Raw genomic sequence first — 22,459 nt, 5'->3', positions numbered from 1 at the left:
GCAAGCGGCCAGAATACAGGACCACAGCCTGGAGGCTGTGCCAGGCACAGGGGCTGCTCCCAGCCAGTGCCATCAGCCGTGTGGGGAGCTCCTCAGCAAACCTTGCAGTGCCAGGAGCCTCCCTGGCACCTCCCTGGCACTGCTGGGGGAGCTGGGGTGGCTCCTTGGCCGTGCCAGTGTCACCTGCAGCTGGCACAGCCCTGTCCCCGAGCAAACAAACCCTGTGGGGGCTGGCAGCACAGCCCAGGCAGGTGGTGCTCCCTGGAAGCTGGAAATTCTCACCAGCAGGAGCAGAAATTGTTGCTGTGTGGGTCTGGTTAAAGTCCTGTCCCTGCTGGCACAGAGGCAGCTCTGAGCTGGCCTTGTCCTGCCTGCTCTGGCATTTCATTCTGTCTGCTAGAGATGATTTTATTGCTGCTCTTCATCTTTTCCCCATTTTTTTCAAGAAGCCTTTTATTAAGGAAAAAAAAAAAAAAAAGCCCCCCCAAAAAAACCCCAAAGGGAAAGAGTGTTAATGCTTTTATTCAATTTCCATGCTTCAGTGGGTTTCTGTGCGGGGTAAATATGTAAATCCATGCTGCGTGGCACTGTATTCTCTTCTCTAGTACAATCAAAGTATTCCTTTGGAACTATTCATTAACTGCATTCACCAGCTAATTACTTCTAAAAAAAAATCCTTGCTTGCAGGAGCAATTCACAGCCATGAGGGACCTGTACATGAAGAACGGGCAGGGGTTTGCACTAGTATATTCTATAACAGCACAGTCCACGTTTAACGACCTACAGGACCTGAGGGAACAGATTTTACGGGTTAAGGACACTGAAGATGTGAGTAGAATATGTTTGTTTTTATTTCTGCCAATGGTTAAGGAGTGTTTGCTCTCAAATGCCTGTTTGTTTACACACAAAGCTTCTTTCGAAGAATATTCTTGGGGAGTGTTGAGTAAGTTTCCAGAGCCTTGTAGTTTTCAGTGGTGATGTTTGAAGCGCAGCACCTGCTAAAGGGGCTTCACAAAACCAGATTTTACCATGTCCTGGAAGCCACAATCTTTTGAAATGGTGGGAGTTGATTGAAAACAACATTACTTTACTTTTTCTCCTTTAAACTCCTTGCTGGGATTTGCATTTTCTTCTTTATCCGTGCTTTATCTGTGCTTTATTTCCCTCAAAGTTAAGGAAAAAGAAGGGTAAGGATGTTCTCGGTGGCTCTGCAGCTGTCTCGCACTGGGGACTGCCAGGGGTTACTCCAAATGTGTGAAGGGGAAGTTGAAGCTCAAAGCTGTGGCATTTCCCAGGGTTCAGCTGGGAATTCTCTGCAGCCCTGGAGCAGCTTCTCAACTCGGTCACTTGGCAAAAATCTCTCACCCGAGGCGGTCACACAGTGGCACGAACTAAACCATTAAGAGCCTGGGAGAGTCTTGGGTTGTTGTTTTGGTTGTTTAAACTCTTTTTAAAATGAGGAAGGGTCAGCTGTGGGGAGTTTGGTGTTTGACAGAAGATGGGACAGGCTCGGGTGAGGGCGGCTGCATCCCCTGGAGCATCATCCTGTGCTGTCCCTGTGCTGTCCCTGTGCTGTCCCTGTGCTGTCCCTGTGCTGTCCTGTCCCTGTCCTGTGCTGTCCCTGTCCTGTCCCTGTCTTGTCCCTGTCCTGACCCTGTCCTGTGCTGTCCCTGTGCTGTCCCTGTCCCTGTCCTGTCCCTGTCCTGTGCTGTCCCTGTCCCTGTCCCTGTCCTGTCCCTGTCCTGTGCTGTCCCTGTCCCTGTCCCTGTCCTGTCCCTGTCCTGTGCTGTCCTGTGCTGTCCTGTCCTGTCCTGTCTCTGTGCTGTCCCTGTCCCTGTCCCTGTCCCTGTCCCTGTCCTGTGCTGTCCTGTCCTGTCCCTGTCCCTGTCCTGTCCCTGTCCCTGTCCCTGTCCTGTCCCTGTCCCTGTCCCTGTCCTGTGCTGTCCCTGTCCTGTCCTGTTCTGTCCTGTGCTGTCCTGTCCTGTGCTGTCCCTGTCCTGTCCTGTGCTGTCCTGTCCCTGTCCCTCTCCCTCTCCCTGTCCCTGTCCCTGTCCTGTCCTGTGCTGTCCTGTCCCTGTTCCTGTCCTGTCCCTGTCCCTCTCCCTCTCCCTGTCCCTGTCCCTGTCCCTGTGCTGTCCTGTCCTGTGCTGCTCCCCTGGCTGGAACAGCCCTGGACCCCTCCTTGCTTTTACAGCCTGAGCTTCTCTTTGTGCAAAACTGCTTTTCCTTGAGGCAGGGATTCCTCTGGGGTAAATCCCTGCTGGCAGGATCCTGTGCTCGCAGGGGATTTGTCCCCGAGCTGGGCAGGTTCATCCCTCAGCAGATGCTGCCTCCTTTGGGCTGCAGGATCTGTTTGCATTGTTAAAATGCATTTATTTGCTTTGTGTGTTACCTGTTGAATCCAAGCTCGAGGACCTTTTGAACGTTTAAGCCACGTTCTGGTGAGTTAGGAAACGTGCTCCTTTTTCTGTCTTTCGTATCAGAATATGTCTAAAGTCCCAATACAGAAATCATTACTTTATATATATCTGCAAGAGTTTAAATTCCAATCTTCTACACCTAACAGCAAATGATCAAAGGTAGTGGCTCACCAAACTCCATTTTTGGATAAACCATTAATACCTTTTGAAATGACCTTACACAGTTTCATGTCTTTCAAACCTGTCCTGCTTACTCATCTCGGTATCACTTTTTGCCCTGTTATTTCTCATATTTATACACTTCAGTTTTTTGCTGAACATATCCAAAACACATTTTCATGTTTCATTATGAGAGAATTTCTCTTAACTGTTTAGAAATCTGTAAAGAACAGGATATTTACTACTTTATCTAAGCTGATAGAGCTGTAAATATCCTGTAGATCTGATTTCAGATGAGCTTTTTTTTGCATTTGCTTCATCTGTGCTGTGACTTCAGGTTCCTGATTTAATAAGGAAAATTTATGTCGCAAAAATAAAAATATTATCATTTTCTAATGGATATGGCTGGAAGTTTTAAAGACAAAAATTAATCTTGTGTCAGGAAGAGACCACAAACATTAACACTCAAGTAGATTCAAAACACACAGTGTGTAGTAAATTACCAAATGAAGCGGGCAGTGATTTATTTTCCAGCTGGAAGGGGCTCGATTTCTGCTCAAAGAATGAAACGTTTGAGCAATTGGAGCGGGTGCACGCCCTCAGCAGCAGCCCTTTAGGGGTTTTTTTTCTGCTTCTCAGTGTGAAGGAAACAGGAAATGATGCTGGGCTGTGGCACAGTCCTGCTCTGCCCCCAGTGCCATCGCCAGAGCTGTCACAGCAAAGCCAGGGTGACAGAAGCCCCAGCTGTGCACAGCCCCGGGCTCTGCTGGGGGAAACGGGGCTGGGGCAGCCTCTGGGGCCGCTCGTGTCACCTGCAGGCGTGCAGCTGGCACCTGGCAGTGCCACTTGGGCTTGTTAGCAGAGGTTTTGGGGTGGTTTTTGTTCCCCTGTGAGGGTGTTACAGAATCCCAGAGTGGTTTGGGTTGGAAGGGTCCTTAAAGCTCAGCCTTGGGCAGGGACACCTCTCAGTACCCCAGGGTGCTCCCAGCCCCGTCCAAGCTGGCCTGGGCCACCTCCTTTTGTGCCTGTTTGGGACGTCTTGGAGGGCCACAGACACTGGAGAGGGGCAGATGCCACTTCATCATCGTCTCCTGATGTTGATTGGTTTGCATTTTTCGTACTGCATCTTTCATACTGCATCTTTCATACTGCATTTTTTAAATGCATTTTCCATACTGCATCTTTCATACTGCATTTTTTAAATGCATTTTTCATATTGCATTTTTTGTACTGCATTTTTCGTACTGTATTTTTCGTATTGCGTTTTTCATATTGCATTTTTCATATTACATTTTCCCTCCTCAGTCTGAGAGCCGCAGCAGCGCAGAGCTCTCAGTCCATGAACTCGCTGATGGATCTCTCCTCCTGCTTGCTCCTCTCCAGGTTCCCATGATTCTGGTTGGCAATAAATGTGACCTGGAGGAAGAACGAGTCGTGGGCAAAGAGCAGGGGCAGAACTTAGCACGACAGTGGTGTAACTGTGCCTTTCTAGAGTCGTCTGCAAAGTCCAAAATCAACGTAAACGAGGTGAGCACCCCCTGCTCCCGTGCCCCAGCATGCACAGGACACTGATCCAGCAGGTGTGTCTGACCTGGGGAGATTGGGGTGAGCCTGGATTCTCAGCCTGGGGAAGGGCTCAGTGTATTCAGGTCCTTTCTGTCTGCTTTAAGGAGATTTGCTCCCTTCTCTCTGCAGAGGCAGGGTGACTTCCCAGCCGTGTTTCTGTGGCCTCTCTCGGGGGCCAGGAGTAGCAGAGGCTCCTGAGCAGGCCCAGTTGGCTGGATTGACTCCCAGCTTAGATAAACTTTATCTGGGGAGAATATTTTGTCCAGATAACTGCTGCCATTCCCAACGTGGATGATGCCCCATTGTACTCCGTGTCTTGTGTGCTGCTGGCTGTTGGTTTTGAAGCATTTGCACTTGTGGCTGCAGATGCCTCATCACAGCCCTCTGTAAGCACCCAGCTTGCTAAAACCCTGCCCAAACCCAGATCTGAGCGGTTCCCTGAGTTTAACTGAGTCCCCCTTTGCTCTGGGTGCCTTCTCCTGCTGCCTGGGGCCGTGGGGTTGTGCTGAGGGAGCTCTGCTCCACATCAGGCACCAAGTTTCTCTTCTGTGCTGGGAATTATCTGCCTGTGCCAGAGGCCAAGTTTCCAGGCACAAAAGCTAAGGTGACCCCGTGCAGCAGAGCTGGGCTGGTGCCAGCAGATAACTGGGACCGTTTATGGGGGTGTGATAAGCAGGAGCAGCAGGATCTTGGCCAGGGCTCAGGGCTGGGCTGGCAGGCAGCAGGGTGTGCTGCATGGGGCTGCTGCAGAGGGAAGGGAGCTCCAGGCTCCGGGAATTTCGGCTGCAGGGGCTGGGATTAGCCTGGCTGCGGTGCTGAGCATCCAGCAGAGCTGCTGCCAGCAGGGATTTGTTTGTGTGTCTGGGCTGGAGTGGTGAAACCGGGACTGGGGGTGAAGCAAGGAGCAGCTCGGTCATCCAGCAGCTCCCCAGGGGGGTGGCAGATGCTGGGCTGGGTGCATTTCCACGTTTGGGGTGCAGACTGACCCTCGTCAGGCCTCACCCCGTGTGAAGAGGGGGTTCTGTGGGGACACAGCCTGGTGAGACCCCTCATCCCTCGCCTGGGGCTCTCCCTCTTGCCCTGCTGGGTCTGCAGCCTCCAGTGAGGTGACATCAGGGAGAAGAATGTGATTATCTGGAAGATGAGTTTCTGGTTTCCTTGTGATCCTCATTTTCTGGTTTCCTGCCAGCTGATTTTTCCTAGTTGTGAGAAGTACAAAAGCTGAGGAAATGCAAGAGAGAAGCTGTGAATGGAGCAGCTCAGTGCACTGGGAGTTTGTCCTGCTGCCTCCTGGGCTGGGGAAGCATTTGCATTCTTTGGGGGTTTACTCCTGCTTTCTCACTACTTTGGGAGTTTTTAAATTTGTTAAAATCTAGGTAAAGAGTGATAAATTCCTCCATGTGTTTGCTGAATGTGAATCAAACCTTTCAGATAATAAGTTTTAACCCAGAGTGAGTGGGGTGTTCCTTCTGGTGACCTCTGAGATGCTCTTGCTGCACACTGACTGTTTTTAGGGATGGTGGCGTTCCTGAAACCTTGTTGCAGACATCTGTACTCACAGTCAGCACCAGCAGCAGAATAATCTAACTTATGAGAAAGGAAAATCTTAAATTGCAGTTGTTACAGTGTGTTATAAACTGTTTCTTTGTCTTCTGAATTTCTTTGGAATCAACAAGAATTTGTGAGCTGTCAGCCACTCCAGGAAGGGGAAAAAATAAACAAGGACAAGGGTGGAGCCCTCTGAAGGTTGAAATATTTCTCCTCAATGCTGTGACCCCGCTCCAAGCATTTTTTTGCAAAGCTCATTTTGCTATAAATGGGTTGAGTCTTGCTGGGAAAACAGCTCCCGGCACCAGCGTTCCCGAAAGCTGTGCAGCTGAGAGAGGGCCCTGGAAAAGTCCCCTGGTGGAAATGTCAGAGTTGAGATGTTGGGAGGGACAGCCAGGGGACAGGGCTGCCTGTGCCCTCCCTGCAGGGGGGTGCTCTGGGGGCACCACTGGCAAGGTGATCCCTCAGGATATTATGCCTGGCTTAGAAAACCCTGTGTTAATCCCGAGTTTTCTCCCACTTTTCCAAAGCAAGGAAATTGTTGCTTCATTGCCGTGCTCTTCTGAAGGCTTTGGTGGTGATAAACTGAATTTCCAGCTCCCTTACGTTCTGTGCACTGATGTGAGCTTTGGGTTCTTTCTTCCATAAGCAGCTGCTTGAGAAACATTTAATAAATTCAAGCAAATTAATTCACACAACTGCAGCCACCAGGAAAGAGTTGTCAGCTCCCCAGCCTGCCTCAGTTTCGACAGTTTGCGTTTTATCACTTGGATTTTTCAGCTTGTGTTTTTCATTTGCAGATCTTTTATGACCTGGTCAGACAGATAAACAGAAAAACACCAGTGGAAAAGAAGAAGCCTAAAAAGAAATCATGTCTGCTGCTTTAGACTCCCATCATGCAGCAGCTCTGAGCCAGGTAAGAGGTGTCTGAATCCCACCTGGGCCAGGTGAGCAGGGCACAGCAGCTCCTAACAGAGCCCATTTCCCTCTGCTGCTCTCCTGGAACTTTCTTTTGCCTCCTCTGGGTTCTCCCTCCGGCCTGTGACACCGAGCTCTGAGCTCAGGGCTCACTTCTGCTCCCTTCTTATCCTCTGAGAAGTTGCTGCTGCCACTGCTGTCCCCGTGCTGGGAGCTTTGGGGACAATTGCAGATTGCTTTGGGTGGGACATGGGTTTCAGTGGCACAGAAATAAAAAGCTGCCCACCGAAAAAGAGAAAAAACAAACCCAAAACAAGCATTAAAAAACCCAAACCAAACCCAACCGAAAAACCACGCCGAGGCTGGACGCAGCTATAAATAATCTTCCTGTGTATCTTGGCAGGAAGCTCTGTGTGCTCACAGCTGTTCTGTCGTGCTCCTGGAAGGAAGCAGCAGCTCTGTGCCTCCAGGTTTGGGACAGAAATGTCCCCATTTGGGGGCAGGGAAGGGCACTGGGTGCCTTTGTCACCGTAGGCTGTCACCCTCCGAGGGTTCCTGGGACCCCCAGAGCCTCTGCTGTGTCCTGTGGATGGAGCAGAGCAGCTCAGCTGCCCCTGCCCTGCAGCACCAGAGACAAATCCTGGCCTCTGCAGGCTCTCAGGGCTGAATTCCTGAGCACGGGGACTCTGGCAGGCCTGGAGCCCTGAGGCCATGGGATGTGGCTCAGGAGGATCAGGGCAGCTCTGAGGTTCAGGATGGGTGATGCCTTAGCCCAGGCTTTGGGTGCCAGAAAAGAACAGCTCAGGGCTGTGGGGAAACAATAGCTTTGGAAAAGGAAACTGAAGAGCCTGAGTGGCTTTTCCTATTGCTCAGGTGATCCCTCCTGCTCAGCCAGGATGGAACTGGGATTCCCCAGGGATCTCTGCCCCGTCCCTCCCTCCCAGGACCCCGTGTGCAGCAGCACTGGGAGCTGCTGGAGGAGTTCCTGTGCTCAGTCAGCTGGAAGCACGGAACCATGGCATGGTTTGGGCTGGCAGGGACCTTGAGCCCATCTCCTTCCACCCTCCTGAGTCCCCTTGGCCACAGCTGGGTCGTGGCTCGGGGGTCTCTGACTCCTCAGGATTTGAGAACATCCCAAAACGGAGAAGATGAGATTCCCCCTCCCCTGGGCTGCTGCTCCAGGATTCCAGAGCCCCTGGAGGCGGTGGGCAGGGCGGTATCAGGCAGTGGCAGGAGGGTGGCAGTTGCCTGGCGCTGCTCTGTGGCCGTGATAAAACAACGCTTGGAGAGTTACGCTTTGCGCAATCTCCTGCTTTCTGTACCTAGAAAGAACCCTGAATTCTGGGGGGGAAAAAAAAGAAATGAGCTCTGCTGCTCCCTGTGGGCACGGAGCCGTTGGCTTTCAGGCCTTTGAGGTCATTGATCTCATCAGCAGGGTAAGAAATGTCCCTCCATCACCTTTTATTCGTGTTTTGTTTTCCTTTCTCCAGATTGCAGGAATGAAGAACTGTTGCCTAAATGGAAAGTGCCAGCATTCCCAACTTCAAAACCTTATGGAAATGAGTAACATATCAGAAGAAGCTTCTCCTGTTTTTTATATACTACGGGAAGAATTTAGATCTGAACAATGGTTTGCACACAGCCCCCAGAAAAAGCAGTTGCTCTGTGTATATCTCTTGGAAATTTAAGCCAATATCCCTCCTCCTTTGCAATAGCAATTAACAGATGTGAAAATAAATATAATTGACTCTAGCATATGATTATCCCAAGGAGCATGGATGCATTTCAAATGTTAGAGATTGCTACTATAATTAAAATTCATATTGACCATGGTATCATAATTTCTCCCCATCAAGCACTAAAAATGTTCCACTGTTATATTTTATATCTATAACTATAGATATATATTATCCAAAAACTCCCTTTGAACTCACTGCAGCAAATAACTTTTTGAGTCATTGACTTCATTTTATATTTAAAAGTTACGGAATATCATTATTTTCATTCAGCCATTGTATTCTAATTAAAAATGTTTGTGCATAATGCTTTGGAAAAATGGGTCTTTTATAGGAAAAAAAAAACAAACTGGGATAACTGATTTCTATGGCTTTAAAAGCAAAAAATATATAATATACTAAACCAACTCTAATATTGCTTCTTGTGTTTTACTGTCACAGATTAAATTACAGCTTTTATGAATGATTAAATTTTAGTACATTTTCATTTTTGTTTCTGTGTTTTTGTTACCCTTTCCAGCCTTTGGGTTCCTCTCCCATCCTGGTTGGCTCGGGGCTTTTGCTGAGGTGCCCCCAGCCCGTTCTGCCGGCTCTCCCCCCGTGCTGGGTGTGAGGCACCCCTCCCAAAGGACAGCAGGCAGCTCTTGTGCTTTCTCTTGGCTTTTTAAAGATTCTCTTGCTGCGGATATTTCCCGTGTTCAGAGACTCTGATCTGCACAAGTTTGGTTTCATTCCAGGCTCTGACTTGCAGGATGATCCTCGGTTTCTGTGGTGGTTTTGGCTGGTGGCCCCTCATCAGCTGAAGGGGTGTTTTTTGTTTCATTTTGGGTTTGTTCCTTGTATTTTTTTTTTTTTTTGCAACACCTGTTGGTTTCATAAAGTTTCAAGGAGCAGGATCTGAAGAGACCCGTGGGTGCTCCATCCTCCTGTGTCAGAGCCCCCGTGGGACCCCGGCCCCTCCTGGATCCCCCAGGATTTGTTCCTGCCTCCCTTCTGAGTGGGAGAGAGCAGAAATGTGTCTTCACTGTGAAGACTCAGCACAGGCCTTGTCCTGCTGCTCCAGATGGGAATTGAAAGTGTGACACGTTCTGCACCCGCTGTGGAGTTTATTGGGAACCAGGGGGAGCGGGTTTTGGAACCAGGTTTTTCTAGAACTGCCTCCCCAATGCAGCTGTTGAATTAGGGAGATCCCAGCTTCTAAACGCAGCCCAGACGAGACTGGATGCAAACATCTGGGTGATGTGACAACATCTGGGTGATGTGACAACATCTGGGTGATGTGACAACATCTGCCTGCTGACAAGCACAGTTCCTTCCTTCAGCTGTCTTCGAGCCAACCTCTGCCCCTCCTCTCTCAGGGGGGAGCAGAAGCACGGTGTTTGCAGCTTGGTTGTCTTTACGAACTGTAAAAATATTTTAGCAATAAAGTCATTTCAACGAACGCTGGACGTCTCTTGTATGAGCTGGGGGCACGGAGCGGGCGGTGAGTGGGGTGTGTGCGGGGTGAGGATGAGGATGAGGATGAGGATGAGGATGAGGATGAGGATGAGGATGAGGATGAGGATGAGGATGAGGATGAGGATGAGCCGAGCTTGCCGCTAGATGGGAGTGTGGGAGAGGCGCAGGGCTGGGGAAAGCTCCGCTGGCGTCGCTCGAATTCGGGATATTCGCAGCTCCCACCCTCTCCCTTCTGCCTCCCACAAGGCGCTCGTTTTCTCAGTGGATTAGGAATAAATGAAAGTTCTTTAATGGATTTTAGCAGGACAGCTCCGGTTCTGCCCCGGGACGCGCTTGAGCTCTGTGTCATGCGGAAATGTCCTGAAGCGCTCGGTGGTTAATGGGTTAAAAATCGCTTCGTGCAGAATGTCCTAAAGAAAGGGGGAAAGGAAAAGCTCCCACAAGTCCCAGGCTTCTCCTTTTGAGCAGAGCCCAGCCGAGCACGGTAACATTTTGCTGTGAGCAAAGGGACACATTTAAAATTCCACTGGAGCCCCTGGAGCCATCCAGCTCCTCTGTGAGCTGCGCACAAATCCCACCAAAGAGATTCCCGGCCATCTCTGCCAATGTGCTGCTCTCGCACTCCCAGCCTGTATTTATCTATTTTCAGTGTTTTCTAAAGGTTATTTTCAGTCATGTTCTCCCCAGCAGTGTGGGTTGGATCAGATGATCCCACACGTCCTGCAGCAGTGGGAAGTTTTAATTGCAGGCTGTGATGTTGACCCAAACAAGTGACAGGGAGACATTCCCGGGTTGCTCAAATCCAGGTTTGTTCTGCAGGCTCTGAGCTGCGTTCCTGCCATTGCAGTGGCTGATGTGGGCGGTCCCCACCCCGCAGCCACCAGAGAATCTTGAAAATTCATCTTCAATCCACCATTAACCTTTGCAGAATCACCAAAAGTAATGATTTTTTTCTTTATCTTGCCAGGACCAGGCACTGAGGAATGAAATTGGATTTTCCAGAGGCTCAGGTGCCGCTTTGGTGAATAACCAGCACGTGCTAGCCGTCCTGGCTGGGACTGAACATCCTTCCAATCCCTGGGGCTGGGGCTGAACGTCGTTCCCATCCCCTTGGCTGGGGTTGAACGTCGTTCCCATCCCTGGGGCTGGGGCTGAACATCCTTCCAATCCCCCTGGCTGGGGCTGAACATTGTTCCCATCCCCCTGGCTGGGACTGAACATCGTTCCCATCCTCCTGGCTGGGGTTGAACATCGTTCCCATCCCCTTGGCTGGGGTTGAACGTCGTTCCCATCCCCCTGGCTGGGACTGAACATCGTTCCCATCCTCCTGGTTGGGGTTGAACATCCTTCACATCCCCCTGGCTGGGGTTGAACATTGCTCCCACCCCCCTGGCTGGGATCTGGCACTGCGTTCCCTGCAGCAGCTGGTCAGTGCTCTGGCTTTCAGCCACAGCTCTGTCTTTCCTCCTGGAAGGAAACTCCCCGAATTTGGAGACAAACCCCGTGCAGGAGGAGGGAGAGGAGCAGGAGTGGGGGGCTCTGGGCTCGGTAGCCCCCAGCCAGGGCTAATTAGCCAATGCTGCAGCCTCCCAGCAGCCCTGGCACAGCTCTGCCCCCGTGGCTGCTCCGGCCTGGGGCTGAGCTCTCCTGCTCAGTGACTTCCTAATTCCAGGGAAATGGGGAAACACTGTTCCTATCACCCCGGGACTGAAACCAGCCTTTTCTCCTCACTTTGCAGGGAGCTGCACAGAGGAAACTCCGCTCCTTCCTCCTGTGCTGAGAGACACGGCAGCGTCCGCCTTGTCCTGGGCGCTCCGTCCTTCCAGCGGGATGTTCTTCAGAGGGAGCAGCACCAGAGGCAACAGGAATCATTCGCCAGAGATTTTGGACAGGCGGGGAGCAGAGCTGGGAGCGCATCCCCCGGACCTTGAGGACTCAGGGATTGCCCAGATGAGCTCATTTCTCCCTGGCGGGTCCTGGCAGACGCCTTGAGGTCAAACATCCCTGGCATTTTGCTCGGGAGGCAGCGACGCTCCGGCCCGAGCGCTGCTGGCACGGCAGCAGCTGCGGGGCACAAGGAGCGCCTTGTGCAGGGCAGGCGGGGAGGATGCTCCGAGTGCCCGGCCCGGCTGCTGCCCCCGCCCAGAAACACCCGACAAAGGGCAAATTCATGGGGTGGGAGCGGCTCCCCGGGCTGGACACTGGAGCTTTATGGAGCTGAGGCCTCTCTGTGCCGGTGGGGACCCGGGGATGCTCCCGGCACTGATCTGCCTCCGGGGGCTCTTCTCCAGCCCAGAATCCCGAGACGCCCCCGGGTCTCCTCCAGAACGGTTCCAAGGAGAGCAGCAGCCCCAACCACACGGAGCTACCGCTGCCTTCCCCCCCGCAGGTGTTTTACAGAGAAATCTGCTTTTTGCAGCCCGTTTTGGGCGAGCGCAGGGGGAGCCGAGTGAAAGGGAGCAGCGTTGCAGCTCTGCTGCCTTTTCCTTCCCGGGCTGTTACAAATCCTTGGATAAACTGACTCCAGCCTGGCTCCTTGGCTCTCCCTGCCCATGATTCCAACGTGGGGGTGACATTTTGAGGGCTGCCGATGTCCAGAGTCCTACACCCATCTTTCATTTAGCTCTGGAAATAACAAGTGTCGAGCTGCTGCGTCAGTTCGGCTTAAATTCACGGGAGAACTCGTTTGATTTGAAGCAATTTACGTTATTAAATATGACTGCACAGGAGCCCCTGCAGGATTATCCCGTATGATAAACGATGTTTGAAATGAGGGAGACCCGACACCGGCCAGCTCTGTCCCAGATTAATCTGCAGGAACGGGGGAAGGCGCAGAGGAGCAAAAGGCTGGATGTGGCAGCAGCACCGGAGCTGCCCCAAACCCGGGAGCAGCCTCTGGAACAGCCCTGGGAGAGCTCCAAACCCCTGGGCATGTGGCACCTGAGGACACGGGGCAGAGGTGGCCTTGGCAGCGCTGGCACAGCTGGACTTGGTCTCAGAGGGATTTTCCAGCCTCGCTGATTCTGTGATGAACCAACGCTGAGGGTTTCTCTGCCTTGGGTCAGCTCACTCCAGCATCCAGGGCAGAAGCACCGAAATTCGGCAAGAAACCTCAACGGCAAACAGTTCTGAACTCTTGTTAGAAATGTACAGGGATTTAATGGGGACAAGGAAAGCGTCCATCTGCCCCTCTCCCCAAGGTGCCAGGAGTGCTGAGCATGCCCGGGAGATGGAGTCAAGCTGGAGGAATCCTCAGACAAGGGACTCAGCTCCCTCAAACGCTCTGCCAGGGGCTGCTGGGTGAAGCTGGCTCCATCCAGGGGCAGGAGCAGGGCCCGAGGGAGCTGCTGCCCCTGCAGGGCCGGGCTGTGATTCTGGTGTGTCAGAAACCACTGGCACAGCTGGAGGCACGTTCCCCACCAGCCCGGGCAGGAACAGGACCCGGATTTGCTGCCCTGCCGAGCTCAGGGTGTTCCCTCTATTCCACACACGATGCAGAGGCTGATTAGCAGCCAACAGGCAGCTTTTGGCTCTTTCCTTCTGGAACAATCAGCGTTTAGGGCTTGACTGAGGAGGATTTGGTGTGAGATAAGCTCCCCGGAGCGGGGCCAGGGCTGAAGTAATAATTGAATAAGTGCGAGGTGGTGAATGAGACACGGCAGGATGAGTCAGAGAAAAAGCTGCTCTTGGGCAGGAGGGAGAAGGCTCCTGGGTGTCTCCCCTGCTGCCGTGGTGGGACTGAGCCCCCGGAGCTGCCAGAAGCAGATTTGGGGGGTGGAGGCCAGGGATGGGGCTCTCTGGGGGCTGTGGTGGGGTGAAGAGCTCCCCAGGTCCTGCTGCTGCAGGTGTTTCGCTCAGGGCTGGGCTCCTGCTGCCCTGGAGCACCCCCGGGGTTGGGACTCTGCCTGATCTGTGCCAGGGCTGGAGCTGCCAGGGCAGGAGCTGAGAGGGGGGGACAACACCCAGCGAGTGGAGCTGGGGCCCAGGAGCACCCCCTGCCACACATGGATTTATTTGTCACTGTCTGCTGTGAGCTGCACGCTCCCGACAGGCTCGGGGCCGTGCTGTTGCCATCTCAAGTCCCTTCTGCTGGATTTCCCACCGCCTTTAATTTTTCATCAGTTTGTTTGTTCGGTTCTGCTCCCAGCAGAGGCAGCTCCACGGCAAGGAGAAGGAATCGAGTGCTTATTTTTAGAGAGTGCCAAAAGAGTTCAGCCCAAGGCAAACACAATTACTTCAGGTTGTGCACGGGCTGCAGAGAAATCATTTCCAAATGGGAAATGCCCCAAAACCCACGAAGGCACCGGGGGATGAGAGCGTCACCACCGAGCTGTTTGAGGAGCACATCTCACCCCAGCGAGGTGCTGGGGAGGAACCAGGTCTGGAGGGTCTCTTCCAACCCCACCACGGGTTCTGAGGAGTGGGAGGTGTAAGGAAAATTAATCCACAAATGCCAGAGGTTTATGCCCAAAAAGGAGACAGAGGAGTCCTTTTTCTTTATTCCAATAAAGGCAGAGGCCATGGGGCATTTCCTCTGGGGTCTCTCAGATTTTCAGAGGACGCAGCCTCCTTTTTATCCCAATTTCCCGGCCGCATTTCCCTCTCTCTTTCTCCATTGGCTGAGGTACTTGAGAGGCGCAGACTTCCCAAAATGCCTAAGACCTAAGATTCCCCTTTTCATGTATAACCCCCCCTAATTTTTAATTCTTACGGGGTTTATGGGTTTTCCCCATTGTTGCTTTCATCTTTCAATATTCAGTTTCATTTACAAACAAACCTGCACTTTGTTTGTAAAGGCAAGTATCTTCTTTTCCATTCATCAACCAATAGAATCCTTCCCATTGTTTCTCTTATCTCTCAGCGCTGGTTTTATCCACCAGCAGACCCAGAATTTGTTTGTAAAGACAAATCTTGTCATTCCCCTCAGAGGCGATCCCTGGGTGCTCCATCACCTGCTGCTCCCGGCCAAGCCCTCCCAGCCTGTCCCCATCCTCCGGGCGGTTTTTCTGCTCCAAAGAGCTCCCAGATTCCATTCCTGGCCCGGCTTTAGGGCATCCCCTGCCCGAGGTTTCCGCTGGGCTGTTGGCGGAGCCCTCGGGGCCGGGCAGAGGAGGCAGGAGCTCCCGGGCTCAAAGCTTTCACTGTAATTACTGCCAACAAGAGGCTGAGTGGAATCTCGGCTCCTCTCTCGCTCTGCCGGAGCCAACACAAAGAGGAGAAAAGGCCTGAACCAGACAATTAAAACAAGCAATAAAACTGCGCGGAGAGATGCGTGGAATGATTTTTTTTCCCCCCCCCCCCTTTCTACACGCTCGCCCCCAACAAGTGCCACATGTCCTGGGTATAAATAGCAGCTGCCCAGACTTGCTTAATCATCCCATTGTTGCTTTATAATATTAATTAAACATTCCTCTGGGATTGTTTGAATCCTAATTAAGGCAGGGGAACTCACAAAAGGCAGCGAAGAAACCAAACAAGTGCGTGCTGGGGGTGCAGTTCTGCTAAAACTTAGGAGATTGTGTTTAAAAAAAAAAAATAAAATTTAAAAAAAAACCAAAAAGCAGGACTGTGTATAAAACATTTTGAGGAGCCACCAGTGCCGGGGTCTGTTTGATCCTGGGGGCTCAGGGGCTGCTCCTCGCCCCGATTTTGGGCTGAGGGATCCCGGGGGCTCTGCAGGGACGAGCATCCCCCATCAGTGCCACGGACCCTGCGCTGTCAAAGGGACAATTAACGCACAATTAATCCGCAGCTGCTCCGCACGGGGCTGGAGGGACACAGGGATCTGCCGGGATCCCTCCGGGCGGCAGCTGGGGCCGGGCATCGCTGCTCCACCCACCCAGGGACCCCCAAAATCCGCCGGGCTCGGGGCTGAGCCGGCCGGGGACGGAGCTGGGGTCGCCCCAGGGGTGACAAAATTTTATTAAATATAATTATTGATTTAAATAAAATCTTGTCATTCATTTAAATAAAATACTGTTATTTACTTAAAGAATATTACTATTAATTAATTATTTATAACTATTATTTTAAAGTATTAATAAATATTATTAGCAGTGAATTTTATTTTATTTTATTTTATTTATTTTATTATTTTATTTATTATTTTATTTTATTTTATTTTATTTTATTTTATTTTATTTTATTTTATTTTATTTTATTTTATTTTATTTTTTACAGCGGGTGATCCCGGCTCCCGGAGAGCCTTTCCCCAAGGGTCGGGTCCCCGGGTCCCCCCTGGCCTCCGGGGTTTGGGGCTCGCCCTCCCCTCCTCTCCCGTAGACTCGAGCACATTGTTCCCGGCTCAGACTCATGCACCCTGCAGGGATGTACTGTGAATTACTTCCCAAATTATGTGAGTAATTAAAATCAATGAGAGGGTATCCTGTTAAATAAGGTAATTAGATGAGCGCAGCGAGCGAGATGAGCGCAGTGGTGTTTTTGTTCTCCTGCCTGGAGACAGCTTTTAACCCTTTCCCGGCTGTCTCCTCCCCGGGCAGGGCAGGCAGGGCTCCCCTGGGTCAGCATCGCTGCAGCCCAGGTTTTACCGGGAGAACGCCGCTACCTGCTTCCTTCAGAGCTTCTCCCAGACCGGGATTGTCAAACCCCACCCCTGGGTTCTGGAAATGCCCCAAACCTCAGGGCTCCCAACATCTGAGACTCTGGGAACGCAGAGCTGCCTTTGAATCCACGTTAATCCCAGAGCGGCAGAGGAACGCGGGTCCCTGCAGCCGAGCTGTGAACAGAGGCCCCACGCCGTGGAAATGGGAATTTTCTCACCACAGTTGAATTTTCTGAGCACAGTTGAATTTTCTGACCATACCCCACAGGTCCTGTTCCCATTTCCACTGCACAATCCAGGTCCCCAGGGACAAACGTGCCCCTTCCCCATGGCACAGAGGGCTCAGGGCCTGCCCTAATTCCGGAGGAAAAGGAATGGCTGAGGAACCCAAGCGCTGAGAGTCGTTTTGGTTCCATTTCTGCCTCTTCCAGGAGCCTCAGCCCATTTAGATACACGTGGAGAGCTCTCTCCTCCAGCACAGAGCGCTGAGAGCTCCTGGGGGCTCTGGAAAGGGTGAAGGCATCTGGCTCTCCTTGCAGGGCTGGAATCTAAATAATTAATTTCTAGTATTGTGTTCTAGATCTTGCTGTCCTCAGCTTGGTGCTTATTTTTTTTTTTGCGGCTGCGATGCACAGAGAGATGAGGAGCTCTGCATCCTGCTGCACCTTCGGCTCCTCTGCGATTCTCCGAGGTTGCAAAGATCCGATCACGCTGGTCCCATGAGATCACGTCATGGCAAAGGACCTGAAACCCTGCTGGGAGCAATCCCCTGGGCTGGGAACACCGGGAATCCTCCCCTGGACGTGCTGCAGGGGTGACAGGCTGTTCCAGGGGGCTGAAACACTGAGAGGGTTTAAACACTCCCCAGTGGAGCCCGGTGCTGGGGCGGCTCTGGCACCGTGCTGGAGCCACCAGTGCCACTGTGACCACAGAGCCACCAGTGCCACTGTGACCACTCACTGTGTGACCTCAGAGCCACCAGTGCCACTGTGACCACAGAGCCACCAGTGCCACTCACTGTGTGACCCCAGAGCCACCAGTGCCACTCACTGTGTGACCCCAGAGCCACCAATGCCACCGTGACCACTCACTGCGTGACCCCAGAGCCATTGGTGCCACTCACTGTGTGACCCCAGAGCCACCAGTGCCACTGTGACCACAGAGCCACCAGTGCCACTCACTGTGTGACCCCAGAGCCAAAAGTGCCACTGTGACCGCTCACTGTGTGACCTCAGAGCCACCAGTGCCACTCACTGTGTGACCCCAGAGCCAAAAGTGTCCTTGTGACCCCAGAGCCACCAGTGCCACTCTGTGACCCTGGAGCCACCAGTGCCTGGAGCCACTCTGACCCTGGAGCCACTCACTGTGTGACCCCAGAGCCATTGGTGCCACTCACTGCGTGACCCCAGAGCCATTGGTGCCACTCACTGCGTGACCCCAGAGCCTTTGGTGCCACTCACTGCGTGACCCCAGAGCCTTTGGTGCCACTCACTGCGTGACCCCAGAGCCTTTGGTGCCACTCACTGCGTGACCCCAGAGCCTTTGGTGCCACTCACTGCGTGACCCCAGAGCCATTGGTGCCACTCACTGCGTGACCCCAGAGCCTTTGGTGCCGCTCACTGTGTGACCCCAGAGCCATTGGTGCCACTCACTGTGTGACCCCAGAGCCTTTGGTTCCGCTCACTGCGTGACCCCAGAGCCTTTGGTGCCACTCACTGTGTGACCCCAGGGCCGCCAGTGCCACCGTCCCCCTGCCGTGCCCGACCCAGCCGCAGGAAGGGCTGCGCCCACCCCTGAGGAAGAGGAGCGGGAGGAATTCCTGCAGGGAGCTCACACCGCGGGTTTGGCTGTTCCAGGGCGCCTTCTCCGGCCCGTCTCCGGGTGATTTAGAGCTGCCATAAAACCCCTGAGGAAGGAGAACCTCTGCTCCACTTTCCTGGCAGCGCAGCTTATCTCCGGAGAATTTCCCAATGCTCCGAAGCTGCAAATAGAACGTTTCTCCCATCCCTCTTAGGAATAAATAGGAATTCCTCTTAGGAATATCTGCGTTATTCGCCTCTTTGAGGGGTGTATTCCGTGCAGAGCTCGGAGCAATCCTGCTAACAGCATTACATCAGCCACACGCTTGAAAACCCGGCAAGCAGCACGCAGAAAGGTCCCCCCTTGGATTATTTCAAATCCGGAGGACCCGGTCTCTCCTTTTCTCTCCTTTTCTCCCCTTTTTCCAAGCAGAACTCAATTCAGGGCACAGGAAACTCAGCACAAAGCCGACCGTGAATCGTTTCCACACCATTAGCATGAGCACATGCAGATCAGGCAGCTGCAGCATAAACGCCTGGCTGGCTGCCTTGGGGTGCGAGCTGCCGGTAATTGGTCTGGAACAGAGAGGAAGAGGAGGGAGAGCTCCGAGCAGGTACCTCGGGAGAGCCGCAGCTGAGCCACCCCAGGATGGGGGAGATGGGAGCAGCCCCCCCAGACTGAGCCGTGAGCCCGGGATGGGAATGCTCTGCACCCGGCAGTGACCCCAGGAACCGAGCACTGCTCCTGGATCCCCACGGGACAGGGAGAGACCCCAGGAACCGAGCACTGCTCCTGGATCCTCACAGGACAGGGAGAGACCCCAGGAACCGAGTCCTGCTCCTGGATCCCCACGGGACAGGGAGAGACCCCAGGAACCGAGCACTGCTCCTGGATCCCCACGGGACAGGGAGAGACCCCAGGAACCGAGCGCTGCTCCTGGATCCACACGGGACACGGAGAAACCCCAGGAACCGAGCACTGCTCCTGGATCCCCATGGGACAGGGAGAGACCCCAGGAACCGAGCACTGCTCCTGGATCCCCACGGGACAGGGAGAGACCCCAGGAACCGAGCGCTGCCTCTGGATCCACACGGGACAGGGAGAGACCCCAGGAACCGAGCACTGCTCCTGGATCCCCATGGGACAGGGAGAGACCCCAGGAACCGAGCACTGCTCCTGGATCCCCACGGGACAGGGAGAGACCAGCTCCCCCAGGTCCCCCAGCTCCCCCAGGTCCCCAGGTCCCCAGGACACCTGTCCGGCAGCCCTGGCCATCTGTGCTGTCTGCCAGCAGAGCTGGACACACGGATGTGCTCACGCAGTTTGCTCCTTGCCCCGCTCTCCCTGGGCCCTGCCGAGGAGCCGCCTTCAGCTGGGATCCCGTTCTGTGCTGGGTGCCAGGGCAGTGCCAGGGCTGTGCCAGGGCTGTGCCAGGGCTGTGCCAGGGATGCTCCTCTGCCTGCCCGGGCACCCTGGGGAGGTGACAGCCGGAGCAGGGGCAGACGAGGCCGCTGTCCCTCTGCTCCCCCAGGGCTGAGGCACGTCCAGCCCCTTCCCCGGGGTGGGTTTGGCTGCTGGGGCAGAGCTGGACCCTGCAGCTTCCTCTCGGGAGGATCCCAGAGCTCGTGTCCTGCCAGCCCCTGGGATTTCAGGGTGTGTTTCCAGCAGGAGGAAAGCGCTCTCTGAACTCACCTCCAGCCTGCCCAAGGTGAGGGCTGACACAGGACCAGGCTGTTCCTCTTTCTGGGACATCGCTTTCCCCCCCTTCGCTTTCCAGGAAACCTGAGCCAGCTCAGAGGCTTTGCTGGGTACCGTTATTGCAGGAAATGCTCCCAAAATCCACAGCTGAGGAGCTGCTGATGCCGGCCAGGAATGACCCCTGCAGCTGCAGAAAGGCCGGGAGGAGGCTGCAGGGATCAGCCCAGCCTGCCGGGGCACGGCCACACCAAGGGGGGCTCGGGGTCCCCAAAGCTGCCACGGCTCAGCCGAGGCCAATTGTTGCACTAAACTCATTTCATTCCTGCTCTAGCAGCAGCACAGGAGATTGCCTGCCAGCTGGAAGGGGTGCGAGTCCTGGATTAGAAATGCCACGAGGATACAAATGAACTCGAACAAAAGGGAAGAGAAATAAACCCCGGGCTCCTCCTGCAGAGACGTGCTGTGGAAACGCTGCTGGAGGAAGGGATTCTGATGAGGATGAAGGTGATGAGGAATGTGCTGGAGGGAATAAACCAGCGCTGGACTTTGACTCGAGTGGATCTGAGCTCAGCCAGGATGTGGCAGTTGGTTCCTCTCCTGCTGGACCCGATCGAGGGGAATGGAGGGGCATTGTCTGCCCAGTGTGAGGCCACAAAACCTCCCAGGTCAGCTGGGCACACCAGCAGCGATGCTTCAGGGGCTGCAGCTGAGCCTCTGTGGGCACCACGAGCACCGGGAGGTTCAGCAGCAGCTCAGGGAGCCCCAGTCCCAGTGGGTGAAACACCAGAAGGGTGTGGGTTGGAGGGAACCTTGAACATCCCCTAATTCCACGCCCTGACATGGGCAGGGACCCCTTCCACTGTCCCAGGCTGCTCCCAGCCCTGTCCAACCTGACCTTGGATCCCTTCCACTGTCCCAGGCTGCTCCCAGCCCTGTCCAACCTGACCTTGGATCCCTTCCACTCCCCCAGGCTGCTCCCAGCCCTGTCCAACCTGACCTTGGACACTTCCAGGGATCCAGGGGCAGCCACAGCTGCTCCGGGCACCCTGTGCCAGGGCCTGCCCACCCTGCCAGGGAGGAATTCCTTCCTGATATCCCACCTAAGGCGGCTCTCTTCCAGTTTAAAGCCGCTGTCCTGCCCCTGCAGCAGCAGTGAGCAGAGCCGGTGTCAGTGGCCAGGGAAAACGCTCCCGAGGGCAGCCAGCCGTGTTTGCCTTTCCTCCTGCCCCGCAGCAGCCTAAGAAGCCCCAACTCATTGTCAGAAGAACAAGCTGTGAAATGGTTTTGAAAATCAAGGCTTTTTAATTACAGGCACATTTGGGAGCCTTCTGGAGGCCATCTGGCCCGGGGAGCAGGGTGTGGGCACGGGAAGGGAAAGCCCAGGGAGGCCGAGCAGGAGCAGCTCCTGGGTCGGTGTTAAGGGCTAAATCCTCTCTTTCCATTAAGCCACGTGGGGCAGAGCCAGCGCTCATCCACGCCAGGATGTGGAGCTGGGCGTCTTTGGGAGCTCTGGGATGTGCTGCTCATCCAGCCCTCGGATGAGACCGAGATTTCCAATAAATCCCAACGCCCAGGCTGCCTTTGCACCGCTGCCGCCCCTGGCAGGGTCACGGGGAGCCTGCTCCTGGATTAGCCACTCCTGTCAGCCACGCAGAACACAGCCAGGGCCTCGTTAGACACTGTCATTCTGCTAATTAGGTGGGTTTCATACTTCATAATGGAGAACAATTTCGTGGCAGTTTCATGAAGGGAAAAAGAAGAGGAGCAAAAGCCATTATAATTTCAGGAGAAGTCCCCGGAGAAGTGAAATGGTAATTCACAAATCCAACTCGGATCTGTTAGCAGATCCTGCTCCGCAGACTGAATTAGGGAGGATGTCTGGCTTGGGTGATATTCTTTATTATTTGAATGTCTATAAAGAATATTTATTAATTTTTTTTTTTTTTCCTCTTAAGAACTTTGAGACACAGCCACATTTTCTCGCTATTTCCAAGCGTTTGAAAACCACGCTGGATTCGTCACTGCCAACACCCTGGAAAATCCAATTTTAATGCAAAACATCCTCTGAAGGTACACTCAACAGGCAGAGAGCACAGCAACACGTTTGACACCACCCCGGGCATTCGGTCAGCTGCAGCGTGCCCCGGTGGGGATCTGATCCTCCGGAAAAGGAACAAATGAAGGCACCGCCGCCCTGCCTGTCCCCAGGTGTCCCTGCTCTGTCCCTGGAGCTGAGGGGACGAGGTGCCAGCAGCTCCCCGGGCTCTGTCCCTGCTGCCAGGGCGGTGGCCTGGGCACTGCCGGCCACAGCAGAAGCGTTTTGGGTGGGAAAGGAACGTGTGGGAGGCAGCTGGGGACAAGAGCTGCCCTTAACACGGGGAGCAGAAACAATGGCCTCTCCCTGGAGCAGGGACACAGGGGACACAGGGGACACAGGGGACACAGGGCAGCAGCTGATGTGAGCAGCTCCTGGCACAGCCCCCGGGGACAGCTGGCAGGAGCACGTGGGGCCACAAGTGTCGCTCCTCCAGGGAAACTTCCCGTGGCTCCTGGTGAGGCCCCAGGGCTGGGGGAACAGCCCCCAGGAGCTGCTG

At 53.8% G+C, this 22,459-nt stretch overlaps 1 protein-coding gene across 1 annotated transcript in view; it reads left to right on the top strand.

The window, feature by feature from the left end:
- Positions 1 to 8,834, top strand: part of RAP1A (RAP1A, member of RAS oncogene family) — a 30,220-nt gene extending 21,386 nt beyond the window's left edge. Inside the window, exons 6-9 of the mRNA XM_040085348.1 lie at positions 688 to 828; positions 3,963 to 4,106; positions 6,494 to 6,609; positions 8,102 to 8,834. Of these exons, the coding sequence (XP_039941282.1) occupies positions 688 to 828; positions 3,963 to 4,106; positions 6,494 to 6,580 (372 nt within the window). The 3' untranslated portion in view covers positions 6,581 to 6,609; positions 8,102 to 8,834. The remainder of the gene's footprint in view (positions 1 to 687; positions 829 to 3,962; positions 4,107 to 6,493; positions 6,610 to 8,101) is intronic.
- The last annotated feature ends 13,625 nt before the right edge of the window (positions 8,835 to 22,459 follow it).

Source organism: Hirundo rustica, chromosome 24, assembly GCF_015227805.2.
Source record: "Hirundo rustica isolate bHirRus1 chromosome 24, bHirRus1.pri.v3, whole genome shotgun sequence".
Classification (NCBI taxonomy): Eukaryota; Metazoa; Chordata; class Aves; order Passeriformes; family Hirundinidae; genus Hirundo; species Hirundo rustica.
Note: the sequence above shows the minus strand (reverse complement) of the source record. Positions and strands in the feature narration are given on the sequence as shown.